The following is a 21,112-nucleotide window of genomic DNA, read 5'->3' on the forward strand; positions in this document are numbered from 1 at the left end:
AGATGGCAGCTTGATACAACTTCAAGTGACAGCCAACTTTAGAGTGTTGATGGACAGAAAACTCGTCTCCCCTGCAATGCAACGTATTGGCCACCAGGAGGGACTCGCCGTGTGTGTGTGTGTACTGCATTGGAGGTCACGGTTGTCTCAGGAGGAACAGACTTCTGGGGGGCCAAAGGAGGTGCATGACTGATAAAAAGAGTCAGCCGTGGGAGTTCTAGTAAACAGGTGGCAGATGTAGCAGGAACCGAGAGAGAGTAGAGAGAGAGAGAGAGAGAGAGAGAGAGAGAGGGAGAGAGGGAGAGACAGAGAGAGAGACGAAAGAGAAGAACAGCATAATTCGATACAAGCCCGCAGAGGGGGCAGAAGGGAGGAAGGCAGCCAACGACGAGGGAGGAATAGAGCAGATGCTACATGTAGGAGGAGGGCTGCAGGGGGGAGGCAGACGGTCAAGTCCCTCAATACTACTACCTGTCACTTACCCGCTCTGTCGTCTCTAGAAATGCCTGCAGTGATCCTCTAGAGTACTGTACACCCTGAGAAATATTCAATTAATGAGCAGGAAAGGTCAGACAGCTACATACTGAAGTCAAACAATCCAGAGTACTGTAAGGTTTTATATGAGACCTGGAGGAAGTGATTCAACATTTATTGCATTTTTAAAAAGGTGTTATTTGAGGTTGCAAAAAACACTGACAGATGTTGGCATTGACTGGCAAAGAATACTGTTTGACATTGAAATAAATAAAGTTGATTTGATTGCATTTAAAGATAACACAAAGTACAAAGTAAGTCAATACATTCAGGAATCCATAATTTTAAAACAAAACAGAAGTAAAACACTGGCACTGAAGGTGCTAAACTTCCTTTAAAAGTGCAGTTCTATGCAAGTTCTTCATAAATACAATAAATTACGTGTCGACAAAGCAGCTTCTGATCATAACTTACAGTTTCATTCAGTTTGTGGCTTTTGATTATTTCTCGCTGGCTCGGGATAGCGCTCCCAATCTCCTCATTCATCAGCGGTAGCGTTATCTAATAGTGTTATAACAAGCAGGAGCTACAGAGCTGAATAAATTGCAGGAGCTAATTAGCACTTCATTAGCCAAGCTCGGAGACATTACTGTTGTTCTCTTAGTACGCTGCTATCGTAACACAATTACTGCTCCATGCAACTCATCTCCTAATGAGCTTCTCAGCTGATCAGAGCGCTGCAGAGCGTGTCATATTTCCTGCAGAGCATATGGCTTAAAGAGGTTAGCTTTACGTTACCGGTCTGTATGCTATTTGTATATGCTGTGTAATATCTACTAACATGATACAGGGGGATTCAGTGTCTATGGTGCATTCATGCTAAAAGAGGAAATTGGTTCAATTGCTTGAACCAGCTCAAGATGAGGTGATTATTCCTTGATAGATCTCACACGAGGACGCAATTTCTTGATGGATGGTCAGTGGTGTTGGTGTTGGTGTTACAAAGAGGCATCTCTTCATTTTCTGAGTGGCGTGAACATTACATACTGGGGTCTCCGTACTCCTCAGATGGCGGTGGCGAATAGGAAGATCTGGATGAGCGGCATGACCTTCAGCGTCGAAAGGTCGGCGAGGACAGCCTATAGTGTGGTTATCAAACAAAATATCAGTAAGTTTCTGTCGTGGACTTTCAACCCTTCCTGACTTTACCTTCCCCCCCCCCCCCCCCCCACCCTTTCCAAAGACATATTTCGAGACTTACAGAAGTGCCACACTTGAGCGCCACACATAATGATGATGCAGGATCCTTGGAAGCGACAATCCCATGCTTTAAGAGCACGCTGCTCCCAACCCTGTCCTTTTGGGTTTGGTGGGGTGATTAAATTTAGGGACCCTATCGTATTTAGAGAGACGGTGTAAAATTTCAACACTGTGCCTAAATATAAGATGAGGAGCAGTAGGCCTTATGTTATGATATCTTCTCTCTGCCGGGGCAGGTGTTTAATGAGCAAGCAAATAGTGCCGGCCAGCATCTTAGAGCAGGAGATCGGCCTGTCGCACCATGCGTCACACTGTAGTTTAACCCCCTCACCCTCAGGGGAAGGGGAAGAGAGAGGAGGGGGTGAGCTTAGCAGGTCATAACATGGTTTACTCTTGGTTTCAGTCATATGATAGCAGGACCGCAGTATGGGAGCGGGTGCGGTATACAGTACAGGCGCAAGAATTACAAGGTTACTGTAATGTAACATGAGTGACAGAAGCTAACGCAGAAGGCACGTTTTGCTAAATCTGCATGTAAAGTTGCGAAATGAAATCGGGATTTGGAGATAGAGGTGTTTGGGAGTGTCAAGTCGGCCATTTTTTTTCAGTCATGTGCAAGCAGAACACTTGCTTACTGGTACTCGCTGGTCATCAACAGCTATTTACAGCCTCCCAGGACTATGTGGGGGGGACTGGAAATCGGAGTTGCACTGACACACACACACACACATACAGACATACACGTGAGTCCAGTATGAAATGAACAAACCTCAGCTGAGGCCAGTGATGTCACTTCCATCAGGTTCTCGGCACGGAAGGCAAACACGGCAGCTGCTAGGACTGGAGGAGCGGTGTGTTTGTGTTGGAGGGAATTCAGAGAGCATTGGATAGTAGAGGAGAAAGGGAAGAAGGATGACAAATAGAGAGAGAAAAGAATATGATATAAACAGCAGAGGGGAGTTAAGATAAAGAAGGATAATAGAAGAAGAGGAGCATATAATAGAAAGATAAAAAGAGAGAGGATAATATGATTATAAGAGTCTCATGGCAAATATCAAGGTTGTTATGCGGAGATTAAAAGCAACAAGTCAAACCTGCAACTATCTCCAACGAGTCGTATCCTAGGATTCGATCCCAGAGAAGAAGCAGCTGGTCAGTGGAAAGATAACCAGAGAAGGCCCGCACCATCCACTTAAAAGCTATCCGCAACCTGAGGACAAAACCATCACTTTCAATCACTGCACATTAAAGAGAGCCTCCATAGCTTTAGATTTCAGTCAATGACATTTATTCTCTGTGACCTGACCTAAAATCTTTCTGTACTGTTTATAAAACAGGTGTCTTACTAGCATGTAACTGTAAGTGAAACTACTGCATCCTGTCTGTTTTTTTTAAACTGTGATTTCATTGAGCTACCACAAGATGGCGGTACCTAACAACTGTAGGATTGCATCATGACTGCTGATTTGAACCGTGGCAGTATATTTGTGAATCCTAAACCATAAAACAACAGCTAAGGAAATAATTTTCTATTAAATGAATACATTTAATTTAAGAAAACATGTATTTTATGGCCAGTAGTGGCACATTAACATGTTTTAAGACTCAGGGAGGTTGTGCTTCCCAGTTGGAAGCCCTAAAGCTTTGAAATAACCTTCCAATAAGCTTGAGGACCTTGGATACTGTGGACTCGTTTAAAAAGCAGCTAAAAACACATGTGTTCAGCGAGGCGTTTAGGTAGCATGTGGTATTATTTTTTAACTTGACACTTGCGTCTGTTCCCTTTGTATATTTTATCTGGTGTCCTGAATGTGAATCACTTAGTGACTGTTGTCTGTGAAAGGTGCTTTATAAATAAACTTTGCCTGCTTTGCTGACTGCTTTAATAGAAGATTTCTATGGACAGAAACCCTAAATCAAAGACAAGCACAACACACAAGTTTCCATGGCGATGAAATGTCACTGAACATTTCCCGATATACAAGAAAGACTTCATTGCAGCTGAGTGGCACTGGCTGTTTCTCTTTCTGTTTCTGTTTAGGGATTAAAGGAATGGCGTGACCAAAGTCACAATGAAAAAATGTGGAACTTTATTGTCCACACATGTTGAAAACTGTCTACGGCCCAGCTGGCAGCTCCTTAAAAACAACAAATACCACTGTCACTTTCTCCTTCTTCTTAAAGAGCTCATTTGGTTGAATGAATTTAATCTTGAAGCTCCTCATAGGGTAATGTTTGTACCCCACGCTCTCTGAACTACACAGCACCACAAAGATATGTCGATGGAGCAGCATGTATGTTACTTACGGCTGCGCCCCAATCTGTCGAAGGTGATAGAAGAGCTGAGGCAGGTGGGTCTGGAGTAGCCGCTCAAACTGCAGGCACAAAGACACTATACCCTGCAGGAGCACACATGTTGAATACAAGCATTAAGGAACATGTTTACGATACGATATTTTGACTTTGATTTTTAGGGGGCACACGCCGAAAAGCTTACAGAATGAGAGGAGGAGATGGAGTGCAATCGGAAGAAGTAGCGGATGTACATTTCCCTGAAGACGCTGTACAGCTTGGACGGCTCGTTGTACAAGAAACACAAAGGTGCAACTGTTTGGACGACACACGCAACCGCAAATCCACAAACAAAGTTTCCCTATTACATCCTGCTCATACAGAGTTCTCACAGCACTGAATGTTGCAACAGGTGAAAAAAAAAAACATACTCACCATACATTGAGAACCCATGAAAAGGGATTACACCTGTTTTCAGGAAATTTTAGAAAAAGTCAATGTTAAGCAGGATTTCATGTATTACTTGTGTTAAATATACTGACAGCAGACTGGTGGGCCTGTCCCATTTCAGAATACAGAAAATAATATGATGTGAAAGTCAAGATGAAGGCTCACCGTTGGGCGGATAAACAACTGCGCACTCATCATCTCCCACTTTTCCTGTGAGACAGACACACAGACAATGAGTACATTTAAATGCTCAAAATATTCCAGTATTCCTACTGAGCTGTTCACATGGCTAATAAATGAATATTCCACCCCTTTATATGTAGAGGATTTTCAGGGTTTCCCTCAGCTCCAGTGGCAACGGGTATCACAAGATCTCTGCAGGCAGTGGAGTAAACCAGCGAGGTGAAAAACATTAGTGAGCTGCTTCCTGATGTTTATAAGTGATATTGATGTGACTGATATTATAAATTTATATTTACAGGCACATCCAGTACCTAAGTTGTCCGGTGATGTTTACTACACTGCTGAGTGTTTTTGTATATCACACCGAGTCATCAGTCTGGATAATAGCTAATCCCCTCCGTCCCTGCTGAGGAGAAGCTCTGTTTTTCTAGCCCGCCCTCTCAGTTCTCTCCACTCTCCTCCGTCTGCCTTACTGTGCCATCATATGTCATTTTGCATGGGGGTAAACAGGCGAGAGTGTGTGTCGGAAACAGCCATACAAACCCCAACTGAGACATATACTACGCATGTGATGTTTATGTTTACATGTCCAAATAATAGCAGTATATCTATTAGTATGTCTTTGAGGCATATGACATATTAAGGCCACTGAAGTGGAGTAGCACTGCTGTGATGTGATGTATGTTGAAGTGTGTGTGTATGTGTGTGTGTGTGTGTGTGTGTGTGTGTGTGTGTGTGTGTGTGTGTGTGTCTTATTATCCCACCTTGGATGTAGGATTTGGGAGGATTGGCACTGTTGTATTTGAAGTGCTCCAGTACGGCAGTGTCTCGGGAAAAACACAGCAACACCTGCAATCACACAGGACTGGCTTTAAATATGCTCACACACAAACATGCTTTATAGGGCTGCGACATTTTATTAAATTATCGATTCATCTTTTGATTTTCTTGATTCATTTTATTATTCATTTGTCATTTAACATGTTTAAAAAATGGCAGAAAATGCTAAAAATGTCAATAAATGTTTCCCAAAGCCCAAGACTGTGGTGTTCTCAAATGTCTCGATTTTCTGACCAACAACTCAAAAATATTCAGTTTACTATCACAGAAGATTAAAGAAAATGATATTTAAGATGCTAAAATTAGAGAAATTTTGTAATTCTTTTAATTTAAAAAAACAACTCAAAACTGTTTATTAATTATCAAAAAAAGTTGGTGCTTAATGTTCTGCCACTCAACTAATCAATGAATCAACTAATCATTTGAAGCTCTAAAGGTTAACAGATCCTCAGTTGATTTACTTGTAACCTAACAAGGTGTCTATGTCTAACACCCACACAGAGGAAGAAGAAGCCGACTGGAACCTTTGCTGTATGGGTTATAGTCACAATGTGTATATCTTGTCTGACGACAGCAGACAGGGGTGACAGTAGCTAATACTCTTTCACTTGTTGGGCAGCTGGCAATGGCCTCGAGTGGTCTCGGTCCCTCTTGGGTAAGAATCTGATGATAACGGCACATCTGGAGCCAGCGTTTCAGGATATACTGAAGCAGACAGTAACACAGTCTCAAGTGGCTGTGTCACAAAATGACCGTATAAGTGGGAGCTAGTTCCATTACAATCCCATTTCTGTGTCTTTTTGAGAACCAATTTCATATCCAGCAGCCACTTCAGGTTAATTACATTGGAGGGGAGATCATCAAGATGAAACCGGCAGCAATTCATACAGCCTGTCATGTCATGAACAGGACAATGGCAAAGAAATGATGGCAGACGAGGACTATGTGTCTCTTGTTTGACCTTAAAAACTAAAACCCAGCTGGTCTGCCATCATATTTGAAGTGTTTGTGATAGGAATTGAATAAATATATTTATTAATTATAATATTAAAATAACGATAAAGTCTATAAGGATATAAATAGTGTATTTCCCTTCCTGTAGAAAGGCAGAAAGGCATTTAACTTGGTTTTTGGAGGCTACCTAATCATTTATCAGACTTCTCTTCAAACAATACTAGGAAATGAAACGTCTTAAGTGTTCCTGAAGTGTTCTTAAGAACTTTCTATAATTTCCACTTGGATAACTTCTTAAGATCGTGACAACACTTCTATGAATCCAGGCTTGGCCATAAGTGGATTCTTTCACTGCCTAGTGAGTTTACCATCAGTCAATATTGACACTGATACTGGACCTTTGTTTTTGCCACACATATGTGTTCATTAGTTAGCCAGGGAAGAGCATGGCATGTTAACAGCCGCTGAATAAACTGGTTGCTGAGTATATAAACTTCTTTATCAGCTGAGCACCAAAGGTAAAAAGAGCAATGACTACCAGAGAAGTCAACACTAACAAATCAAACTGGAACTTCTATGACAGTTTTGTAAAGACAGCTGTATTTAAATCATCATGAAACTATCCTTATCTGACAAGTTTGAACAGTTTGGGACAATCAGATACAGTAAAGAATAGAAGAAACCTTTAATGGTCTTGTCTAGTATAATAAATAAAGCATTGATGTGATCTTTAAGAATTATGGGAGCCAATAATTTTCCCTTTTGCTGACGTAAATAGGAAATATAATATAATGTTAACATATACAAAGCTTCCTTATTATGTACTATGTGAGAGTGATGATTTCTTAAACAGAAGTTATTTTAACCCTTACTACTGTTCATATTCTGACTCATAATTAGTGTCTACACTATAAATTCCCCGTCAGTCAATAAAACATGTTTAATTAATCCTTCATGAAGCAGTCAGAGAGTGAACAGAATGTATTCTATTTACTTAAAGAAAAAAACTGAATAATCTCTATTTTATGGTCCAGGAGAATATTTTACAGAAGGTGGAGGATATAAAAACATGTGTGAATGGTGTTTCTTAAGTTTTATACATTTGCATATAAAAAAATGTGTATCAGCTGCACAAATGTTTTAAAAAGACGCATTTTATTTCCATTTTTGTATACTGTGGGTCAAATGTGTAGCTAAAATAAATGTGATGTTTTTGCAACTCTCAAATGTAAAACTTTGACCCTGAACAGTATGTAAGGGTTTTAAAAAATCTATTACACATAGTTAACATTAATAAAAATGAGTTATTTTCAAATGGTTTCCACTCAGTCGGGGTCACATAATTAAGTCGTGACAGATTGAGAGCTGAGCTGAGAGAAGACAGAGCTCACCTGATAGAGGAAATCTTCAAACACAAAGTAGTAGTCGTCATTACTGGCGGTGAGCTTCACATCCTGTTGAGCGAGGCATTTGCGATTAAATTTGATCTCGTAATGAAGAAAAATGCGCATTCATCTGCGGCCGCTTGCGAATGTCATATCACTCATACTATGTATGAAATGCTTTGTTTACCAAAGATGTACACAGAGAGATGGTTTGACGCTAATTGGAAAACAATTTCCAGGAAGTAACCTGGTATAAAACTTTATGTTGGGCTCTCATGATTAAAACATCCTGACTATGCAGTTTGATAAACATGCAGTGTAACAGAGCAGAGTAACATACCTTATAGATGAGGTTGTCCACTAGCAGCTCATGTTGGATGACTCCGGCCTTTAGCTGTTCATAATGCATCACATCCTGAAACGGCAAATATGTTTTTAGCCTGAGTGCAACAACAGCACTGTTTATAAATGAAATTGCACTTTATGAACTTTTAGTTTTCTTATAAATATCCTAACTAAAAGGAAATGTTTTACCTCCTTTATTATTTAAAAACTCCATCACCCCGCTTTTACGGATACTATTAAATCAACTTTATGTGTTCTCTGTGACGCTGACGACAGCAGGATTAAAACAAAGTTAATAGATGGGTATCGTGTTTCCGACGACGTGGTTAAACTCAAGCACGTCTCCGGTTTGAGACAGCTTATCACGAATGAAGGAGAGACGAGGTGACGCAGCGATAAAAACGTCGGATGTGAGGAAAACAGAAACAGAGATGGTTTTTTTGACAGATGAGAAACGGGTGGAATATGGACAGCATCAGTGGGAGAGGTCTGCTGAAAACACTTGAAGTTTATTATGTATCTTAAAATGAGGGTCGCGGCAGTTCACCAATGATGTATTTCTAAAAAGGATCAAATTGGCCTAAAATGAGGCAAAAATGGCAAAAAAAAAAAAAAAAATTATGATTTATTTTACTTCTATTTAATCAAAACAGGAATAAATACTGTATGTATTACATTTCCTCTTCAGAGAATAACTTACTTAGGTTGAACAGACGAAGGATGTCTATCAACATTCACATCCTGTCACTGTCCAGCTCTGTTTAATGTGTTTGCCCTCGTGGAGTCTGGGGGCCCCCGCGAACACTCTCCAGACCTCCAGTCAGGTCTGTGTGACTCTCCCTCAGAAATCAATCTTCCCATCACGAGCATTGTTTTATCGACTTAGCCTCAGTGGGAGACTGTGGACTCCGGCACGTTTACACAGCGCTCTGCCACACGCAGGCAGCCAGCCGCTCTGTTTGGCCTAACTGTGCTAAATTGCCAGCATTTGATTATCTTTGCATTTGACCACCCGGGACAAGCAGCAGCGAGCTTGAGTAAACACCACCAGAGCTAACACGGAGATTATGCACCACTTGTGGCTCGGGTGGTGATCCATATGTTAGCTTTAAGGTGCAGAGTAAATGCCAAAAAGCGTAATAATCGGTGCACTTAAAACCTTTCAGCTTGCCGAAAAACATGCAGTTTGGTAATCACTGCAGCTGTGTGTGCGTGGATTCCTTATAACAAACACTGACAGCTGATGGATACCGCCAGAGTGCAACCCAGACATGAGTGGGTCTGTGTATTTGCATTTTACTACCTGAGGCTGGTTAGTGGAGTTGAGGATGAGGGCCCAAAGGTCAGCTCGCAGCCCTGTGGGGCAGCCCTGCCTGCTGTACTGCTGCGCTGCTGCACTGTCCTGCTCCACAACCACTAGACGAGAAACAGACAAGGAGCAAGACATGAGAGAGAAAGAGAGACATTAACAAACAGTCCATTTTCTTCAATGCCAGACTTGGTGTTCCCCCTGTTTCTGGTTTTTATGCTAAGTTAAGCTAATCGGCTGCTGGCTGGAGATTTATATTTAATAGATAAGTTCAGGTCAAGTGCGCAAAGAACACATGTTTGTCTTGCTTTAATCATTCATCCTGTTCTTTTTTACTTTTTAGTGCCAAATTCTCTCTTTTTGTTACATTTTCCACTACAGCTGAACAGGAAAAAACTGTCCACTGAGACAAAATGAGAATTAACTGAAAAAGATGCAGAAGAGATCCACTTTAGATAGAGAAAGTCTTTTATTGAGCTAAAATACCCAAATTGCCTGCTTTATAGTATTTTAAATTACATATCTTTGGTTTTGAACTGTTGGTCTGTCAAAACTAATAAGACGACGTCACCTTGATCTGACTGCACTTTTTCTGCCATTTTTGAGACTAAATAAATATGGGAAAAATAATAAACAAGTAATAATCCTACATTGCAGCTCTACCCGGTCTGCCCCTATCTTAAAGGTAAACCCCACACAAAACACTGCAACAACAATACCTCCTAAAATTTGAATTGGCAACCTCGGGCCCTGCGTCTGATTAACAAGAATCAATAAGGAGCCTCATGAATACAAACAGCAGAGGCATCCAAAATGTTGCAGAGCCAAATACATCAGCTGGGAAAATGAACACCTGCACGACAGCAAGCAGGCAGCTCCACTCTAAAATTATGAAGAGGTTTGTTTTGATGATTTCCTTTTGGACAGAACACTTTGATAAGTCCAGGAAAAACAGGTGAATAAATCAAATATGTCAATTAGAAATTATATCACTCATTAATCTAAAAGAGTTAAAGTGTTGGCCAGCTGCAGTGTGACCCCCTGAAAATGTCTAAACACAACATTCATAACTCAAGACGTTCCCAGAATGATAATTCTTACATAAGTTCAAAAAAAAAAAAAAAAAAAAAAACTGAGGCAGATGCTGGAAAGAAACTCCCACTAACAGCTCCATTCTGCCCTAAATCTCTGTTGTGACAGTAGCCAAAAACACACAGCTCTTGACTTAAGGTGCTGGCCAGTCATAACATAAACGAACACACTCCTCGCCTCTTAAATTTCTTATTTGAGTGCACTTAACTCTTGGCCTGAAGTATTGACTGCAGGTCGGGAGCCAACAGAGGGTGAAATAGTGGACCCGGGGCCTCGTGGCTGTGTATATAAAATACAGCCTCATGTCGATTTGATGTCTGATTGGTGTCCATAGTACGGTTAGTGTTTATACTGGCTTCATAGCGGAGAAATGAGTTAAGAGTTAAAGCGTCTCTCTTGCCAGTTACTGCACCTGACAGAGCTGGCGGTGACTTTCTGTGCATGTGTGGTGGTCAGTGAGTATTTAATAAACTGGGTGTATTATTTCATTATTCTATATTATTTCTCTATATGTAGTTATAATTATTGTATGTGTCTATCATAAGTATTCATCCTCACTTCAGGTTTGATTTTTTTTAAATCAGTCACAGTGGATAAAGTGTGATGTCTTTGATGCTGATCTCCAGAAAAATCCTCTTTGATGTAAAAATAAAATTGAATCTCTTAAAAAATTGTCTAAATTAAGAAAAAAAAGCACAAAAAAAGTATTTTTAAAAAAATACAAAAAACAATTTTTAACTAAGTTGCCTGCACTAAATATGAATTTAAAGGAAGTAAATACTCACAGTGAAACCTGCTTATGTGGATAAACATCAAGTTTAAAGAAGTACAATTGAATTGATATTTAATATATATAAAATAAAACATTTAAAAATACTATCTACTACTACTTTTACTATCTTACCTTTTTTCCCGATTTGAACGTACTCGCTTTCAAACAAGTCTGCAGAGCCTATAAAGACAGAATGAACAAAACAGATGCATCAATAATCGTCTGGCACCGACACACTTTTACAAACTGATGCTATCTCATGGATTTACAAACACAGAGCCGGTGGATACGACTCTATTTAAAGACCAAACACCAGAATGTCACACTGTCAATACCTGAAGTTAACAGAGATACTGTTTGAGAAAGCCCAGACGGCCGTGTGGCACAGGAGAGGACCAGTGTTTTACACATTGTTAAAGCTTGCTGTTCATTAGGTAAACAAGGATGTTTCTGATTAAAAAGGACAAGACTGCTCATACTCTGTAATCCTCTTACTGTCAACAAATCCAATGAAACACCAACTATGTATTGATTCCACTAATAAGTGTGAGACTGATTTACAGCAGCTTACTTTTCTTATCCTAAAACTATTAAAAACACATCAGTGGGTGACACGCTCCTTTTTTCTAATCCATAGTTTATTACTGAGTGGATCTCACATACACTGCCCTGCTACTGTAAGTACTCACTAGACTACCAGATGTGTGTTAATCCACAGCTGAAAATAGTCCCAAACAAATATAGAATTTACTCCAGTTTATGTTAACATCTGCAAAAAAATGTCAGCGCCCAGATGCTTTAGGGGAATTATTTATCCTTTATTTAAAAACTTCACCATATATTTGACCTAATTTTTAAAGGTTCACAAATTCAGTGGAGGAGAGAGTGCTGCATACAGGCTCAGGATGTCAGACAGTATTTAGAGATAAACTAACACATTGATAGTTTGGGTTATTTGACATCAGGAGGAAAAAGCCCACTGTGTCCTTAAGTGTCAGTATATTATCAGTATGTGTTTGATAAGATAGAAAAATTGGTCATGAAGAAGAGTGTTACCTGGATGGATGTGAGCATGATCGTCAATCCCCAGCTGCCCAGTGAAGAGGTTCAGTTCTGAGTAGGCCTGTCTCTGAAAGTTTAAACAAAAAAAAAACAACAACTGTATAAGCTTTTTAAATTAAAGGCATATTTCTTAGCACAGCTGAATTCGAAGCTTCTGCAATGTGCTTTGAACCCATGACATCACTAAAGGTGAAACACCTGCAGACGCATCACATCCATGGGTGCCTACCAGCTGTGGGATGTCCCTGACATTGAGGGGAACCTGGATGAGACCCCAGTGACTCTTGGCGCTGACGTCCTCACTGCTATCATGGTTGGGGTTCCTCAAGCTTATTAACACCTGCACAGAAAATTGAATAAATTAGGCTTCTTCTTTAATACTAATTTAAGTGATGGCAAGAAATCTGCTTACCTCCAGGAAGTCTTTTGGGGCATAGACAGGCCTGAACCGACTTAAATCTGCAAAGATACAAACACACTAATATAATATTTTACTTGCTTTGTATCACTTACTGTACAAAGGGCAGCTCTCCAGATGATACATGTGCATACACATATGAACCAGTGTTTACATATGCAGTTTCAGAACAAGTTTAACAGCTGTACAGTCCAGACTATACAAATGTATCCAGCCGTGAACGTGAATACACTTCTGAACACATTTGTGACACTCGGCTTCAATTTGTGCAGCCGGAGTTGGCAACGTCTCCGAAAGTCACAAGAATAGTACCGGACAGCTAACCCAGCTTTAAGTGGGACTTCCATCGATTCTCTACATAGCGGGGCAGTAAATTCAAGTGCCGTGTCATCCTCAGAACGAGGGCACGCTAAGGTCTGGACGGAAGGAGGGGGTGCCGCTCGTTATCGCAGCTCAGTCCAAGGAGTCTGGACAGCTTCTTTATTCACAGTCCAAAGTGTTTATAGCCTGGGGACGGCACACAGTCCTAAATGTTATTATACACCACTGTACTGTGATAGCGTTGTTAGGACAGGAGGTTACTGTGTGCTTTGTACATGTACTGGTTTCAAGTACAAACGGTTGGTTCATTGAGAGCCACCGCCGAGGTTTTCATAGTGCTCGATGAGATGCATCTTCTGAAACTGGATGCTAGTAAATAGCACATTTACTAGCAAAAATATACTCCCTGTAAAATCTACATTTAAAAAGGACCCAGCTGATGTAGTCCTATAACATAGTTGGAATCAAAATGAATGGTTAGCAAAAAGGATCAAAGTTCATTTAAAGAGATGTCCTCCTCGTTATTCCACATCTTGTCAAAACCTGGTGCTACCCACAATCCAATTTGACTGTATTCTCTCGACTGCACAGATTAGGAGCGGGCTACGAAAGTCTGGTGACCTCACTTCTAAATCCACAAACCCAGGCTTTAATTTAAAATCAGTGGAGTTCCTGAGGACTGTGGATTTTGTCCCCCGTCACATTCACTGAAAATGCATTACAGAGGGATTTTTAACCTCTTCCACCTCCTCTCCCCCTCTCCTACTAGACCAATTTCTGTCTTTTCTAGGGAGGGAAAGGGGATCTTGGTGGGGAGATAGTGGATTTACAGTATATGCCACATAGGAGTGGTATACATCACATCATCTGGTTCAAGGGACCATGGCACCAGTGGATGCCTTAGGTCTTGTAGTTTTAAATGAGAACAAGATTTTTACTGTAGCTTCAAGAATGAGTCCAATAAAGCTGCTGAGAGACAGTAATGTTACCTGAGAACATACTTGGTGAGTTTAAGAGTTTAAAATGCGGATAAGAACAGAAGGAATGATCACAAAACCTGTTTAAATGATCATGCAGGTACCTGACAAACCTAAAAAAAAAAGAAAAAAAGTGAACCTATCCTGTAACTTTCACTTAAGCCGAGAATATAAAAATCAAATGCTCCACTTGAGCAGCTTGGTGGCTATAATAATTAGCATTGTAGTTCTCATCAGCTCAAGGTGTCAATGTGTCCAAGAATTTCTACCATTAATTTTCACCCAAGAGAGATTTCGACATGGGAACCCAAGCATAAGCAAACAACTATCTGGTCAATGCAGAATACCAGACAGCAATGTCATCAGGCTTGTCCAATGTTAAAGAGTCGTGCACAGTTCCAAAGAAAACTTTCCCAAGATAAATACAAGCGAAAAAGCAAACATAAGGTGGTAGATCTGGTTCAGATATGTGTTAAACCAATATACAATCCGCCATTGTCTAACTGATGCAGCAGCACAGACACATCAACACTAATCTTTCAAAGAGGCAGATTGCTGAGATGCCAAAACCCTGGGTAATGTCTTGAGACCTGGTTCATCCGTGCCCATCTCGTTCCATTTGTTGGCGAGCTCCTTCTGCTCGGCTGCAGGCCTCTGTGGAGTGGGTGGAAAGACAGCGGTTCAACAAACAAACGCCACGCAGCCAAAACAGAACCAATCTTGAAAATGTCACATCTGAAATGTGCTTCTTTGGTCATAAATACAAGCCATCAGCTCACAGAAACAAATAATAAAATGAATGCCCTGATTCCAAACAAGCACTTTCTGCTTGTTATCAGTTTAATGATGCAGAATGGGTGCTAACACTTTCTGTACCAGTTTTTAGCTACTGTCAAACATAACTAGAGCTCAAAACTTCAGTCAGCTCAGGGTTAAAATGATAAAGACAACTGCTGTCATATGTGGAAAATGCAATATATTACACCAACTATGGGCAATAACTAAAGAGCTATTGAAGCTGGACAACACATTTAACTGTGACTGACAGTATTTTACCATGCGAGCCAGAGGCACTCCCAACTCTGTACTCATGCTGTTCAAGCTTTTGAGGACACGCTTCTCCCAGCTGGCCTGTATAAGACAGCAAACACACACACACACACACACACATTAATTCAGCTCTGTGACAAATACCTAAGTCATTATAAAACGGGGGCCACATCTCTGAATTTGGCAGGCAAATGAGACAAGAGTCAGAGAGGCCGAAGGAGAAGTGAAGAGTGATGGAGATAAGAGGAGACTGACCTGTGCCTTGCGCATGTAGGCCAGCGGCTCTTTGAGATGCTCTGGAGGAGCCGCGGGATGGCTCGGGGGCAGCTGGCTAGAAGAAGCAAACGCATGAGCAGGGATGGAAGAGAGTTACAGTACGATAGAAGAGGGATTGATGAAGTCTATACATAAAAATGCCACTGTGTTGATGTTTTTTTAAATCTAGTGAGTGACAGCTTTAAAAAGGGATTGACGCCACAAGGCAAATAAAATGACCTTTTTTTCGTTGGTCAAAAACAGGAAGTCGGTCAGCATCACTGCCCTGAACGCAGAGTTCAAATGAGTCAGAGTGAGTTTCCACCAGATGAAGCAATTTTCTCTTGTCTTTTTCCCCCGCCGAGGGCGCTCAGGGCATATTGAATGACTCAAGGTCTCTGTGCGTTAAACAACATTCAACCTAATCTAAACATCTATAAGAGCACATAGCGCTGACTAATGGCAAAGTGAGGGACGTATTAATCAATGTTATAAGTCATCCTTTAAAAGCAAAGCAATCTGAGCCTCAAGAGAGCGATGAGGGTATGTTACCCTTAAAGGTAAGAGAGCACAAGTACAGCTGAGCGATGCTTTTCAGAGCTGTTTATTTCCAGCCGTTTGATTGGAATAAAGATTCTCACTCATAAAGGGCACATAAATCTGAATTATTATGAGTAATTATCAGTGTTTGATGCACTTTGTAACAATCTCTTCATAGTCTTTTTTTTGGGAAAGTGGTGGAGGGAGTTATATGTAAACATGTGAACCAAATAAAACCGAGTCATAAGAAAGTCACATCAAGTAGTTGAATTGCTGCAGGGGAAAGCAACAAAGCCAGACCTGTACTGTACTGCACATACAGCGTGTGTGTGTGTGTGTGTGTGTGTGTGTGTGTGTGTGTGTGTGTGTGTGTGTGTGTGTGTATGTGCGTGCTACTCGGAAAACAATGTGAAGAGGTTTTTGCGCAACTTTTGTGCAACGAATTCGATCGGAAAGCTTCTGATCTAATCTAATCCAAATTATGTAAAATACTTTAAACTCTAATTCTTCCTCTCTGCTAAACTGTGTAAACAACTTACAGTTTATGAAGTCTAAAACTCTTTTTACAACACGGACACATGCCCTAATCCTCAGTGAGGCAGCTGCTGTACAAAGCACTCCCATCTGATAATAGAGGTGGACATAAATTAAGCCTTAGATGACAATATATCAAATTAAACTATCAACTGTATTTTCATAGCTCTGTTAATATAACAAACAATGTCTGAGCCGTCCTCCTTGTAGCTGTCTGTGGGTTCATACTGCACTGTGGGAGTTTCTATGTAGTTGCTGATTTAAACTTCAAAGTAATAAAGGAGACAAAAAAGAGAAGGTGGAGAAGGTGTTGGTGAGATAAGAGCCAAGGATAAGGATAATTTGCGTTTCAACTTGTCATGTCTGTGAGAGGGTAAAGACACCCTCCAGACATGTCTGATCACATAAAAATGTTCTGCTTTGACTTTTGGTATGTGTCTAAAATAATAATAATGCTCCACAATAAAAATATAAAGTACTGTGCAAAATGTTTGGGCACTTTTGTTTAGATTCTTATCCATAATGCAGTATCATCAAGTATTTAGAAGTATCCCCACTTTACTTTTAGTGCCTAAAACCTTTGCACAGTACTGTATAGCTAACATGGCAATCCTCTGACACTGACCAAAATTTCACCTTTTCCACACTTTATACATCCGACTAGATATCATCTTAAGATTTTGGATAATCTAATTTCATGATGTGACATGTTCTTTTCCTGGTTTAAAAGGCTGTATTGAATGAAATGATGCAATTTTCTGAACTTATTCTTGCTGTTTTAGTATTTGCCTTTATCACTCATTATTATTAGTGCAGAAAGCTGAATACAGTTGATGTGAGGTGTGAATGAATATTTGCACCAACAACTTTTTATCTTAAACACATATAATATAAATAATAGGTAAAGTACTCTGATAGTAAATATGTTATTATCTCATTTAAAGATGAATAACGGCTGCAATTTAAATTAAAATTATGTGCATCCTAAAATAAAGTGGATACATTCATACTGTCTACTTTTCTCTCTATAGAGCTCTTTTCTCTGCTCTGCTCCTGCCCAGAGCAATGCGGCTCACTGATCTCTGGTGTATTCAAATTTGATTAATATTAAATGTATCAGATGACCAAATTTGCACCAAATTTGACACGACACTCCCCTTTTTGCCTCAGCAGCGCACCCTACCAAGAGTGGAGTCGACTGGATAAATGACAAACACACAGATAGACAGAGATTATGATATTGTGATATGAGACCAGGTAGCATCTTAGATTTGGATATCATAATAACATGATATCTTGATAAGTGTTGTCTTTTGCTTGTTTTACAGTAAAATAATGTAATTTTAGCTGTTCTATTATCTGCCTTTATCCCCTTAGTCATTATATCGACAATACTTTTGATTATTTATAAAAAATCTCATTGTGTAAACATTTTGTGAAAGCCCCTCTAGTCTTCCCTACAATATTGTTGCAGGACCGGTCCAATCTGGCCCACTGGATAACTTTGCAAAGTAGGAAAATTTAATTCCAAATTTTCTGCTGCCTTATGAGGTTTTTCCACCCTGAGCACAATACAACTCTCTGAAAAACCAATGAATACACAGTGTGGCCATATTTAAAACAATCATATATTAAACATTATGCTAAATGTCAATCAGCAGCTTCTAGGCAAAATATCTGTAAAAAAACTGTATTGTTGAAATTGGAATCATTTTTGTTAATAGATGTTTATTATAGTAAAGTTAAAATCATATATTATTTATAGGTTATCATGCTTTACTGGTCTGACCTACATGAGATTGAATTGGGCTGTATGTGGCCCTTGAACTAAAATGAGTTTGTCACCCCTGTTGTAGAGGTATGTGGTAAAAAAATTTTTTTACAAATATATATAATTACTTAATATCTGGTACTTAATAACTATGAAGTAATCCTGTGGTTTCCCTTTTATTTGTCTCCTCAAGTGCACTGAGTAAATTCCTGAGGGTATTATTTCCACAGCTACTGTACTGTCTATACTGATCATTTCATGCATCATTTGAAGGTTTTATTAATGTGGCATGGCTCCATTTCATACCACAGGACACAAAACAAGGTCATGTTTGTTCATCATAAGCAATAAAAACTACTTACACGTGCAGCTCTCTGTACACTGCATTCTGTAGCTTTCTTTCCCAGCCTGTAAAACATTTTTAAAAACAGTTATTAAGTTATTAAAAGGAACACACTAATAGGATAATTATTGTTTTGACACTACAAGGAGTCAGCTGTCACCTGATGTTTTGAGAAAACTGCGCACATCCTCTTTAAGAGACTCCAGCTTTATCTCAGGCTGATGTAAACACTCCTAAATAACATTTGGGGGAGGGGGAGAAGGAAAAAGGAGTAAAAAGATAAGCTGGACACATTTTTTTATAAGTTAAGTGCACTGAAATAAACACACAGGACAGGAGTATAACGTCAACCTGCTCCACTGCAGCCTTGTTAGCCGCATGCTAACGCTAACTCACTCACTTTGGCTTGCCTCTCTATCTGTGAGTGGAGGTGACTTCCTTTCAACCGCTGCACGATCTGAGCGATGGTCAGAGATAACTCGGTGCCCTCGTCCATCGTCTTGTCAAAGCTTGTTCACGTTTTTAGGGTCTGAATAGCCGCCGTTTAATTTACTGTGTACACTATAGCAGCATCAGGAGATACGGCAGCGGCCCCCCTCTCCCTCTGCAGGGGTTACTTAGCAACCGTGAGAGCGCTGTTGCGGGGGAAACAAAGACCCGCTACTTTGGTTCCGACCTTCAAATCTGTTCCTATAGCCTAATGAAGCAATGCCTTTTTTGTGTGCAATTGGAATATTTATTTCCTAGACAGTGCACACACACTTGCAAGGAAATTACACCTTTTTTTTTCTTCCAAAGTAAACCACCAAACAAATTCTGTCAAAGGTCAAAAATGTGTTAATATGTTGATACCATTAACCTGGATATGCATGCTATGGAAGTACATAGTTTATCATTCACATCTGAATTTGTATTATTATTATTATTTTCAGTTGTTAATCATGTCTCAAATGATTAATAAAGCTGGCATATAAAACGAATCTAAATCATTGAGGCTCTGCAAGCCAAAGCAAACAAACCACACAATTAAACAATACCACAGTGCTATAATTAAAATCCACAAATAATCTCAAATCAGTTGTATAATAAAATAAAAATAAAAATCCAATTACCCAAAAAATATCCAATTTGTTTTTAAAAGTGTCTGCACCACATCGTCTGGAAGCTCACTCCCATGCATTTATAACTGGAAGTTTATATCATGGATTAAACACACACCAACACACATTTCACATTTAAAACACACTTCATGAGCTGTGTGCTAGTGGTGAGGTGGGATAAAGTAGGTCTGTACAGCACCCTTCTTATACTTACCTTTAATAATGACTTTACTTGAATATTTCAATGGGAAATAGTGATTTTTACACTACTACATTGTTAGTAGTTATTTTACTGATAATGATTTTCAGATAATAAAATCCACCACTAACAAAAATATTAAGATGCTAATATATTAACAGTAGCATGAGTACTTCTATTCATAACTTTCATACTTTTACTTAATCCTTACACACTGTTCATATTCATATTCTGACTCTTCACAGTATCCCCTCATGATCTGTCTCCATGCCACACCCTTGTTTTTCTATTCATATCATATTCACTCATCAATCATTAATAAATTGGTGATTATAACCATAACAAAGCTTTCAAAAGAGAGAAAGGGTGTTCACAATCACACTACATTATTGTCCCATGCTTGTTAATTTGATTGCAGGACTTTCACTAATGGAGTGTTTTTACATTTCCATAGACATGCTTTTACTAAAGTAAATGATCTTAACAACAGGCACATCTGAGGCAATTCCCATATGAAAATAATTACATGATAAAGGTACATGATGACGTTTTTGCACATGATAAATTTCACATTATGTTATGCGTTGTTTTTGTGTGTTGATGTTAATGTGAATCAGAGGTTCAACAATGTGCAAACTCCCCCTCCTCATTTCCATCATTCTTTTACTTGCTGAAATTGCACAGGCCAAGAAAATACAATCTACAAAGAAAACTATTGAAGTGTTTTCATTTGAAGTATCTGCTTTTGGTCCATTTTGAGATATTAAAATGGGAAATGTAAGCTATCTATTTAAGTCTCCACTGACAGCTTTAGGGGTTTTCTTAAGGAGTTGGTTAAAATAGTAATAATTGGCTCTTGTGGAGAATGAAACAACATTCAGAGCTATTCTAAACATTTGACTGATTACAAGATGTTTGAGTTTGTATTTTTGGGTACTATAATGACAACTTATTTCTCCAACCCATCAAAACAATCACAGCTTGAGTCAATGAGCTTCCATTGTGCATTGTCCTGCTGGCATATAGCAGACATAATGTTTTGAAATATCAGACCACATGCTGGCACTGAGCATCTGACATTTTTAATGACTTTAACTTCACTAATAATTTCTATGACAGTGACTATTTCCTCTCCAATAAGAAACATTTGTGATAATGACAATAAAGAACCAAGAAGGATACTCAA

The 21,112-nt window shown here is 39.4% G+C and overlaps 1 protein-coding gene across 1 annotated transcript; it reads right to left on the reverse strand.

The window, feature by feature from the left end:
- Positions 1-675: 675 nt before the first annotated feature.
- Positions 676-19,123, reverse strand: tbc1d19 (TBC1 domain family, member 19). Its single transcript, XM_053343416.1, has 21 exons — positions 19,028-19,123; positions 18,788-18,860; positions 18,647-18,692; positions 15,440-15,515; positions 15,191-15,265; positions 14,725-14,788; positions 12,831-12,877; positions 12,648-12,758; positions 12,413-12,485; positions 11,489-11,536; positions 9,487-9,599; positions 8,179-8,253; positions 7,845-7,907; positions 5,424-5,508; positions 4,642-4,686; positions 4,462-4,494; positions 4,232-4,341; positions 4,042-4,133; positions 2,829-2,944; positions 2,504-2,574; positions 676-1,613 (listed from the first exon to the last, which is right to left on the reverse strand). Exons 1-21 carry the CDS (start codon positions 19,121-19,123, stop codon positions 1,539-1,541), a joined length of 1,587 nt encoding a protein of 528 aa, XP_053199391.1. The 3' UTR covers positions 676-1,538.
- Between the last annotated feature and the right edge of the window lie 1,989 nt (positions 19,124-21,112).

This window comes from Scomber japonicus, chromosome 22 (genome assembly GCF_027409825.1).
Source record: "Scomber japonicus isolate fScoJap1 chromosome 22, fScoJap1.pri, whole genome shotgun sequence".
NCBI classification, from domain to species: Eukaryota; Metazoa; Chordata; class Actinopteri; order Scombriformes; family Scombridae; genus Scomber; species Scomber japonicus.

Excerpts from the sequence above, each read along its gene's own strand:
- tbc1d19 (XM_053343416.1), bottom strand. The coding sequence starts at position 19,123 with ATGGACGAGGGCACCGAGTTATCTCTGACCATCGCTCAGATCGTGCAG. Across the intron at positions 5,509-7,844 it reads TTGAAGATTTCCTCTATCAG|GTGTTGCTGTGTTTTTCCCG; the intron begins GTGAGCTCTGTC and ends GTGTGATTGCAG. Across the intron at positions 2,945-4,041 it reads CGACAGATTGGGGCGCAGCC|GTTGCGGATAGCTTTTAAGT; the intron begins GTAAGTAACATA and ends TTTTGTCCTCAG.